Source organism: Rhizophagus irregularis, chromosome 14 (genome assembly GCF_026210795.1).
Source record: "Rhizophagus irregularis chromosome 14, complete sequence".
In the NCBI taxonomy this organism is placed as follows: domain Eukaryota; kingdom Fungi; phylum Glomeromycota; class Glomeromycetes; order Glomerales; family Glomeraceae; genus Rhizophagus; species Rhizophagus irregularis.
This window is the reverse complement of record NC_089442.1, coordinates 4,667,659-4,679,035: the sequence shown is the minus strand read 5'-3', so window position 1 is coordinate 4,679,035 and position 11,377 is coordinate 4,667,659. Positions and strand designations below refer to the sequence as shown.

The 11,377-nt window shown below is 27.1% G+C and overlaps 3 protein-coding genes across 3 annotated transcripts; 2 read left to right on the top strand and 1 right to left on the bottom strand.

Annotated features, from left to right (window-relative positions):
• Positions 1-1,071: 1,071 nt before the first annotated feature.
• OCT59_006695 (uncharacterized protein) lies at positions 1,072-2,957 on the top strand (the record flags this gene model as incomplete). Its single annotated transcript, XM_066141439.1, has 5 exons — positions 1,072-1,114; positions 1,218-1,306; positions 1,379-1,609; positions 1,805-2,189; positions 2,263-2,957. 5 exons carry the CDS (start codon positions 1,072-1,074, stop codon positions 2,955-2,957), a joined length of 1,443 nt encoding a protein of 480 aa, XP_065998226.1.
• Positions 2,958-3,414: 457 nt separating this feature from the next.
• On the top strand, positions 3,415-4,216 carry OCT59_006694 (uncharacterized protein; the record flags this gene model as incomplete). The annotated part of the gene is made up of 2 exons (XM_066141438.1): positions 3,415-3,485; positions 3,556-4,216. The coding sequence occupies 2 exons, from the start codon at positions 3,415-3,417 to the stop codon at positions 4,214-4,216; spliced, it is 732 nt and encodes a 243-aa protein (XP_065998225.1).
• Positions 4,217-5,146: 930 nt separating this feature from the next.
• OCT59_006693 (uncharacterized protein) lies at positions 5,147-6,134 on the bottom strand (the record flags this gene model as incomplete). Its single annotated transcript, XM_025330383.2, has 4 exons — positions 5,147-5,453; positions 5,545-5,621; positions 5,700-5,921; positions 6,003-6,134. The coding sequence occupies 4 exons, from the start codon at positions 6,132-6,134 to the stop codon at positions 5,165-5,167; spliced, it is 720 nt and encodes a 239-aa protein (XP_025177956.2). The 3' UTR covers positions 5,147-5,164.
• Positions 6,135-11,377: the final 5,243 nt, after the last annotated feature.

The window sequence follows — 11,377 nt, the reverse complement described above, 5'->3', positions numbered from 1 at the left end:
CATAAATCTCAAGAAAAAAACCTTTTATAATTATTATAACTTACATTATTCCGAATTTTTAATGATTTAAACCATAACCTTATTTTATAAAAGGTAAGTGTAAAAAATAAAAATAGATTGGAAATCCATAATCTGATGTCAAAAAATCTTTTCTTATTGTAAAGTATTACGTAATACAAGGGGTTCAGCGACTCGAATTTAACTTTAATTAAGAAACCTGTTTCTTCAAGAATGGAAAATTTCAAATTATAATCACAAATTTGGTATGGATTTTCTGTATGCGCCCATGGAGTTATTGTTTTAACGATTTTTGTTTGGTTACATAATGCCTCCATATTTTGTGAATGATTAATCTTTCCTTCTAAATTCTTTTCCTTTTTTTTTTATTATTTTTTTTTTAATTATTATTATTATTTCGCTTCTCATTATTATTTCCCTTGTTTTTCATGATTAACATTTTTCAATTAATTGGATGAATTCACGACAAGGATGATGTTTAATTTAAAAATTAACAATTATTTATTTTTGTTACTTTTTTCATTCCTTTCTAATAATTCATATGCTTCTCCAATTGGCCTAGAAAAATTACATAATGAACATAGTGAAATTGAAATTCATATTATGTATGGACTTGATCTTATAATACTTCAAATTGGAAGTTTATGTACATTATATGTGATCATTCGTACATTTATTCGATGGTTCAAACAAAATTATAGTCTATATATGTCTCATAAGTTACCTTTTTACATGGCATTTTCTGGTAATTATATTAGATTTCAAAATTCAAAATTATTATTAATAAAACTTTATAAAAAAAAATTTTTGATTTTTATAGAATTTTTCGTTTATACGGCTTTAATTATTAATCTGGTAAAGATGTTTGTATATATTAGAATATAAATATTGAAATGATTTTATTGATTTACCTTTTTTTTTTAAAAAAAAAATATATTTATAAAAAAAATATTATAAATATTATAGTATTATCCTGCAATAAATGATAAACAATGGCCTGAACAATCATGTAAAATTATGGGATTGATGTTTTACTTTTTCGCAATTTTCAACATGATTTTAGTTGGTTCACTCGCTTTAATCACTTATCTCCGAGGTAAATCAAATCAATTTAATAAGTATAAATCAAATTAATCAATTATAATAAGTATCATCATCGTATTACGATCTATTAATATTTTGATTTTCATTTTTTATAGTATGTAAAGCAATGAACATAAATACCGGAATATTGGATTATAAATTATTTATATTTCCTCTAATTGTTCCAACCATTTTATGTATTCCAGTACGTTATTTTTATTCTGTTTTCCTTTTTTTTAAAAAAATAAAAACTAATCATTTTCGATCTTAATAAAAGGCTTGGGAATATTTCGGACCTGATGGATATTGGTGTTTTCAAAATAGAGCGTCATCATTTATTCCTTTAGTTTTACTTTATATGAATATATCAATATTGATGACATCATTATTTTGTTATATTGGAATCGCACATGCTATTAATGTATCCCGATTCAGAAATGATCAAGAAAATTTTCGTGCATCAAACAAAAAAATCATCAGTTATCTTTTTATGTTTATTTTACAATGGGTAAGTATGCAATATATTGTAATGCTTAGTGTGATGTTCGGATGTCGACAATGATGACTACATGATGTCGATATGCAGATTATGATTATTTTGATTATTTTGATTATTTTGAACGATTCCGTCAAAATTCGTCAAAATTCGTCAAATCCGATGTCAAATTCGTCACTAATATTCCAAAACTTTAATATTATTTAGACTCCGGTTATGGTGTTTTTAATATTTGATGTTAATAAAGAAGCTAATATGTGGATATTTGTAATATGCTTTATTTCTTTACCTGCCGGTGGAATAATCAATACTTATCGTTATATATCAAATGAAGGTTTTTGGAATACTTATTCGGAATTTGGAACAGGAAGAGATCCATCATCACGTAATCAATCAAATTTACATTCAATTAAAAATTATGGTGGTCCGCCAACAGTAAGTCAATGGCGGGAATTATCCGGAGGTGATGATATTTCTAATAGATCATCAATTTTGTCAGAATATACACCTCAAGTCACTATAACAAACCAATCACAGGATTCATTGGATCAAATTCAAATTCAATTACAAAATTGTTCCCAATTATCATTAGGTAAGAAAAATGAAAATTAAAATTATCCTTAATTAATTATTAATCAAATCAAATTCTTTTTTTTTAAAAAAAGATATAATTCAACCTCAACCATCATCATCTTATTCACAAAATTCATATAATCGATCCCAAGATAAAATAAATAAGATTCGATCTCAATCATCATTATCTTCTCCTTCACAAAGCTCATCATCCAAATCACCATTTTCCCTCTCACGAAATCGATCTAAGGATAAAATAAATAAGATTCGATCCCAATCATCATCATCATCTCTTTCAAAACGTTCTCAGGATAAAATAGTCAATATTAAATCACAACTATCATCATTTCTCTCACAAAATGGGTCTCAAGATAAAATAGATAAGTTTCAATCTCAGTCATCATCTCTTTCACAAAATTCACAAAATTCTTCAAATCGATCTCAGGATAAAATAGACAAGATTTCACAAAATAGGTCCCAAAATAAAATATATAAGTTTCAGTCTCAATCATCACCATCTCTTCCACAAAATTTGCAAAATCGATCTCAGGATAAAATAGACATTATTAAATCACAAAATAGGTCCCAAGATAAAATATATAAGATTCAGTCTTCGTCTCTCTCACAAAATCGGTCTCAAGATAAAATATCCCCACAAAATGAGTCCCAAGATAAAATAGATACCCAATCACCATCATCTTTATCACAAACCTTACAAAACCGATCACAAGATAAAATAAATAATATTCAATTACAATCACCATCAAATGAATCTCTTTCATCATAGTGATCAAGAAATTAATTTATGGATGGACATTTAAAAAAATTTTATTCTCGGACTATCTCACGTATTGTGGGGTATATAAAAAAAATTTAAATTATTCGTTAGTTTTTTCTGTATTTTTATTATTAACTTAATAATACACCTAATATGAATTTACAAACAAAAGTATACATTTTTTTTTAAATTGATTAAAAGGTTATTTTGATAGCCTTACTAATAATACGTAATAATTGTAATGACTAATAGTAGTTTCGTACAATGATGTAATTTTAAAGTTTATTTTATTTCTCTAATATGATGTGATTAACTCTGAGTGATTTATAATTAAGAGTGATTAAAAGATTTTTCGTAAATATTTCCTCTAATTCCTCTTTCAAGAATTTTATTTTGTTCAAAGTCTGCAACTTAATAAAAATCCCTTTTAACAAAACGCGAAAAAAAAAAAATATTTTTTAACAAAATGGAAGGTGACCTTGAACGAGAAGCAGAATCATCCCATTCTCTTGTCGGGTTTAAAGAAAAATCCACAAGGTAAATAATTATTACTATATATATATATTTTTTTAAAATATCTTATAAATAAAATTTTGTGCCTATAAAGAGTTCAAGAGAAATCACCTCTTTCTCAAGATACTATTCAAGAAAGATTGCCTCTTTATGAAGGTTTGGCTCGAGAGAAATCTCCTTATAAGAGTGTTACCCAAGAGAAATCATCATCCGTTGCTCGAGGAAAATCGTCTTTTTATACTGATTATACTATCCAAGGAAAACCTGCTTATAAAGATAGCGTTCGAGAGAAAGCTACTCTTTATAAAACTACTGCTCAAAAATATGGCTATAGCTTTGTTTCCACCATAATGGAATACATTCGACCTTTTACCAAGTTATTTGGATATTTCTGGAATAATTTTGCTCCTCTTCGTTGGTTCGTTTATACTTTTTTAACTTTCTGTTCAGTTCCAACCGCTATTTTCATTGGATGGGCAGTTTTGTGCTTTGCTGGAATTATTGCATTAGCAGGTGTTGGAATCACTATTGCGGAAGGATTTTTTTTATTTCTTGGAATGTCGGTATTTTTACCTGTTGCAATTATTTTATGTATCATCGCGTTCGTTACAGTTGTATTTCTTACTTTGGCTTGGATTGGAATGAGATCTTCGGTTACGGTATATGGATATTTTAATGGGCCTTCAAATGTTGAAGTCGAAGAGGCTGAATATACTAAAAGATCCATTGATGAGAAAAACAAATTTGATTTGTGAAGAACAGAAATGGTTGGGTTCGTGACGCGTTTATTTTTTTTTCGATAATCAGTATGCACATAAAACTGCGGTGTGTTATTTTATTACAATTTTCTATTATAAGCTTGTTTAAAACTTGATGGAATTAAATTTATTAGATTGTTTCATGTAACTGCTATATTGCTTTTAATATTATATAATCAAAAATCAAAAAATCAAAAATCAAATCTCATCTTATTTTACAAATATTACTATATATTGTCCAATATTGTCTATGGAAATTTAAACGATAATAAATGATTGGCCAGCAAACGATGCATGAATATAATAGAGGTCGGGTATGTCCCAATTGGTCATTAGTTTAACGCCAAGTTTCAATGAAATTTTCGCACAAAACCGTATCACTTTATAGTTTTTTTTTAATTACCTAATAACGAAACCCTGAAAAGACATCAAGCAACGCAAATTAATGTGAGATGACAACAAATCAAAACCAACCATTTTTAATAATGAGGATGGTACCAATCAATCGAATTGAAAATCAAATTCTCGGTATTTCGGCAAAATGATTTGTCGTATTTAAAAACTTTATTAAAGAAAAGGTAAAAATTTGTTTCACAAAATTGTAACACTGCTTTTCTATTTTCTCTATTTAATTTATTTAATTTTGACTTTTTATTACTATAAAAATATTTACATGGATTTTAAGTTTTTGTGGCTAATTATTTAATAATATTTATTTGTAAATATGATTAAAACGTGTAAAAAATGTAGGTCTTATTAAAAAAAAAAATATATATTATGAAATGATCAAAATGCATAATAAATTACGTAAATTAATTATTTGGAAAAAAAGGATTATATTATTTTTTTTTTTTTTTTTTTTTTGATGTGTAACTTATGTTTGTAAAAAGATGCCATTTTCCATTTTTTCCATTTTTTTTTTTTTTTCCTCTTAAGAATTTTTAATTAATTCGCTGTGCCAGTTTCCATAGATGATTTGTTACTTTTTTCAACCAATGATGACGATATGTTGGTTTCATCTTCCGGTAAATTCCATTGAGATGATACTGTTTCTGTTTGACCACTTTTTGTTGTAACAGTATTCGAAGCCATCTGATCTGTTCTAAATGTACTCGAAGCAATTTCCGGATTTTCTTTTTTTAACCACCAACCCTCATTAGAAATATATCTAGCAGCATTAAGTACTCCACCTATTGATAGAGAACTGAAACATACTACATATACCCACATTGAACTAATTAATAGAATAAAGAGTTTAGTAAGTATGTTCGAAATATGTCGTAGTATGAAGAAAAAAAAGAAACAAAATTAAAGAATAAACGTACGTTTGTTGTTGAGTATCAATGAGAACATATACCATGACAGGTGTCCATTGTAAAATGTAAATGAATAAATATCCAACCTAAAAAAAAAAAATATTAAAATTAATAAAATAAAATAAAAAAAAAATGATGAAATAAAATAAAATAAAGAAACTTACAATTTTTTTATATGCTGGTAAAAACAAATTATTTTCGTTATTAGCATGATTATTATTGTCGTTCCTTGATCTTACTACATTAATTGCATATGATATAGCAATATAACAAAATATTGATATTGTTAAAGTAGCAATATCAACATAAAGTAAAGTTAAAGGAATGAATGATGAAGTTCTACTCGAATAACACCAATATTGGTCGCTTCCAAAATGTGACCATGCCTTTAAATATACGTAAAATTTATTAGTATTTTTATATATATATATTTTTAAAAAACTTGAGAAAATATTTAATGAACATACCGGTACACTTATTAAAGCAGGAAAAACGATGGGTAATAAAAATAACTTGTAATCCATTATTCCTAATTCATAATACATTGTCTTGCATACTCTGAAATAGCTAAGAACTGCTAAACACCCAACTAGAATCATATTGCTAAGAGAACTATAAAAGAATACAAGCGAAACTATTTTACACGAGTGGTCTGGCCAGGGTTTCATGTTTGCTGTAATATAATAAAATAAAATTTTTTTAATTCAAAAGATTATTACAAAAAAGATATATAAATAAAAATTTGATAAAGATATTTACCTAATGGATAATACTTTATAATTGTAAAAATAAAAAGAAAGAAAGGAAGGAAGGAAGAGAAAATAAGTTAATAATTAAATTCATTAATCGAATGATTTTTTTTTTTTTGAAAAAAAATAATATACTTACCAAATTTACCGTCAAGGCAACATATATGATTAAATCTTTAAATAGAAACGAAAATATGAATTTAGAAAAGCTTCTCGTTTTTACTCAGAAAAAAAAAAAAATATATATATATATATATATATATATTTATTTATTTACCCGATAATGCCATATAAAATGGCAATTTATGCGTCATGTTTAACGAAAAATCGACTCGTTTCCACCTTATGAAGGTGCGAAGTATAACATAAAGCGTTGATAAACTTCCAATTTGTAAAATGATTAAAATTATAATATACATAGAATAAATTTCGAAGACACTGTGATCTTTTTTGAATTTGCCAAATGCAGCATTTCCTTCACTAAGCTTTTCATCTCTGGACTCTAAATTAGTAGGATAAGCACTATTGCAATTTAATAATGTAAATATTAATATTAAATAAATTAGAGCCCTTGAAGGAAATAATTTCTTTGAATATAAAACTGAGAGTGACTTCATTAATAATGATGGTTTTTTTTTGTGAATGATTTTAATTTATGTAAAGATATCCTATGAAAAGTTGAAAAATATTAAAAGTATTTTGTTTAATCATGGAAATCTAAAAGGTAATCGATGGATGACGGAGATATATGTTAAGGGAAAGACAGGGTGAGAACGAAAAAAATATGAAACAAAAATACGGTCTATTTTATTTGATACTAACCACAAGGGCCTATTTATAAAGAACAAATATTCTTATAATAGGAAAAAATAAATCAAACTTTCTTTTACAAAAAAATTGATATCCAATCAACAATTATATTGTTTTTTTTGTATCTCTCATGCGCATGCTATGTGTTCCCGTGTAACTTAAATTATAAAGTACAACTCTACGGAATAACTTTAAAATAAGCAATTAGGATTATTTTTTAATTCAAATGACCTCATCCAATCATTGAACTGATTTTGAAATTTTCAACTGTTTATTGGTCAAAACTTAACTGATTTTTTAATACATGCATATTCCCGTCTGAAGTGGTTTAGCTTCAAGTCACGTTAAAAAATCTTACTTTAGTGATGAGATTTAAGTGAAAATGTTCACGTTTATCGGAAAATTTGAAATTTGACATCGGATGAAACATGGTACATTTCGACATAGATTTTCTACTGTAAAACATAAACAAAATGAAAAATAAGTAAATAAAAATGATATTAAATACATTGTATTGGAACATCGTCATATCGTAAATTCCGTTAACCCTGCATATGTTGCACTAATCTTTAAATTTTCAATTGTTGCATTGTGTATTTAATACAATAATTCAATTGATTGAAATTTTCATTATCCAATAATAATTGCAGTTTTGTTGTTTTTTAATCCATCACGTGGTATCACCTTACATTGAACTTCAAGGTTTATTACGAAATAAATCAATAATTAGTAAACATAAATAAATACGAGAAACTTTCTAAAAATTTAGAAATGTTAGACGTAAATAAACGCAGACTGGTTAATAAAAGAGAACTTGAATTAATAATAATACATGAATAATTATTCAGTGCAAACAATAATTAAGAAAACGAATAATAATTGTTCATCATTTAAAAAGTAATTAATTTTAATGGACATCAATAATGACGGTTATAAATTTTATTTCGGTCATTTAAATATAATTGTATGCTCAGAAATGGACATTAATAATGACGGTTATAAATTTTGTTTCGGACATTTAAATATAATTGTATGCTCAGAAATTATATAGCATTACTTTTATCAAAAATGTTTACTATTAACTGTTTATATGTTATGCTACTACAATATTTAATTTGTAGTGTCATGTTACCAAAAGACTTAGAACATCATATCGTTTAATAATGACGGTCATAAATTTTGAAGTTTTGTATTTCATATAATTGTGTGTGCACAGGAATTGTTTATTGTTAACTGTTTATATGTTATGCTACCAGCTGCTACTATATAAGTTGTAATGAAAAGGATTATGGAATCTGAGTATCATAGGTATCATATCGTTGGATATTGACGGTTATAAAATTTTGAATTGTAGTATTACTGTTATTTTGTTATATTTACTGTTAATTTTTATGTTTATTTTCTATGTTATGCTAACCAACTGCTACGTTAAGTTGTAATGACATATTATCAAAAGTATTATGGAAGCTGGATATCGTCCCTATAAAAAAAGTTTGTGCTAAATTTGTGCCAAATGGGTTTATCATACAATACTTGTTTAGAATTTGGTCGAATTTTATATTATTTTTTAGTACAAATTTCGAATAAATGTTGTATGATTAGCCCGTTTGGCACAAATTTAGCACAAACCTTTTTATAGGGCGTTGGATACGTTGGATAATGGCGGTTATAAATTTTGAATTGTAGTATTACCGTTATTTTGTTATATTTACTGTTAATTTTATGTTTGTTTTTATGCTACCAACCGCTACGATGTTACAATGATACAATGAATAAAAATAAATTACCGTAATTTATGGAATTTATCAGTAACTTACGGTAAATTGTAAATTACCAATGGTAAACTTACCATGCGTGTCATATGATCTGAGTTATGAATTCACCTATCATATTACATCCTTCGGCTTTTTGCCGAAGTCTATTTCACCGAAACGCATTTCGCCGAAGACATTTTCATCGAAGGGATTTCGCCGAAAATTTCAAATCATATCTGATATGCCAAAATATCCATATTGACATTTACGAAAATTTTGTTACTAAAAAGATTTATAATTTAATATTAATAAAAAATTGGGTACAGTTCACCCTCTCTATAGCGAATTTTTATATAGTGAATAACTTGCTATAATGAAGAAAAATTCAGGTACAGATTTTTTTTATATAATAAAATGACCCTCAGTATAGTGAATTTTTCACTATACCGAATTTTAATCTCCAGCCCATGGGATTCACTATAGTGAGAGTGAACTTTATTAAATTAAATTTTTAATCAATCGCTGACATTTTCGGCGGAATTTCCTATTCAGTGAAGTAGATTTCGGTGAAATGGATGATTCGGAGAGAAGGATTAGGCAAATGTCTATTCAGCGTAAATTCCATGTCCCTTCAGCGAAACATATTTTCGATGAGATAGATGGCTTCGGCGAAAAGTCCTCTGGCGAAATGGACTTAGGCGAAACGTACCGTAACCCCTTAAATGATGAATTATGCCAAAACGGTCATATTTCCATTAATACCTTCGTATGACGCTTAAATAAATTATAAAATTAAACAATACCGAATCTTTCAGTGACTGCATCGATAGATGAAGGAAAAATATGGACATGCTTATAATCAGGTAAATAGATAAACTGTACTGTACGGTCAGCTAAACTGTACTGTACGAAAATATTTTAACTCATTGTATACTTTTCAAATTTTTTTTATTTATCGTACAATAAAATCTGATTGGTGAATTCTCACTTCGTACAGTACAGTTTAGCTGACCGTACAGTACAGTTTATATGTATACTCGTTGTTCATGTGTAATAAATGTAAAAAAGCACCATTTGTTTAATTTTCGTTTTTTTGTAATAAGATATAAATCGGACAAAATGGTGCTTTTTTGACATTTATTACACATGAACAACAAATTTAACACATTTCGTTTTTATAGGGGTTTGTCTTTCCATTGTGACATCAAGAAATTTTTTCACTTAAATCCACATGGAAATATGGAATAGTTCCAAATACCCTGTGACAAAACGCATGATAAGTACAGAGGACGATCAAAATTATGTGTTTTGCCAAAATTATGCAGATCATTTTACATGCTTGATATAAATAATTTGTAATATAATCATAATAAACAAAATTTTCTTGTTCTAGAAATTACCGCATAAATTTATTTTAATTTTTGTCATAAAACTTAAAAATGGCGTAACTTGATCAATATCATTCTAACAAACATGAATTTACTACCATTCGAATCGTCTCAATGAGACGAACTCAATAAGCTAAAATTCATGAAAATCCAATCACTGGGTCATAAAATATTATAGATAATTCTAAATATTTAAAGCATAATTGTGTGTCAAATACCGTAATATCGTGGGCCACAGTACCCGATATCTTGCAAATTTTGGGGGTTTGGCCCTGTACCCTTATTACGTGAATTTTTACTATTAATAGAGGGTGTTTAAAACTTATAAAATAATTAGGGTATTGTTACACGTCACATCTAAAATATTTGTTGGATTATTTAAATAATAAAATCAACGAAGAATGTGACTTCTTTTTTGAGGGGTACTATACATAGGGAAGTACTATGGTCGTGATATACGATATTAATCCTACAAGCGTCTTAATGAGACGAATCCAATGAACATAAAATCATGAAAATTCAATCACTGAATATTGGAATATTCTTTAATATATGATTTAAAATTGAATTTCGCAAACTTTGCAAACTCATGTAAAATTATGCTCCTAATTTCATATACTGTATTAGGCCAGGCAAAAAAAATTTTTAGATTCTCGTGACATAAAATTTTAAAAATGACCCGGCCTGCCGGCATTTTTTTTTATATATGTAAAAATTTTTTACGCACATTAGCCAAAAACTTAAAATCACGTGATAAAAATTTTTTACTATAAAAAAAAATTTACATTTTTCGAAAAACTGACCCGGCCGGGTCACGAGAATCTAAATTTTTTTTTTTGCCCGGCCTAATGTTAAATTATCACATCGGTATTATGTATACACTGATGGATTTTTTTTGTAAATACTCCACCGGTATAAAAAAAGTATAAAAAAGTATAAAATCCATCGGTGTATATGTCATACACAATGAGATAAGACTGTTATTCCATGAGTACCTAATAAATACTTCATATACTGAGCTCTCCCTTCGGAGCATCGGTAAATATTTCAGTTATTCTTTGGTATCAATGGAATAACAAGTATTTAATTACATTATGTTCACATGTCTTATTGAATTTCTTGATAAAAGTGTTTGAAAAGT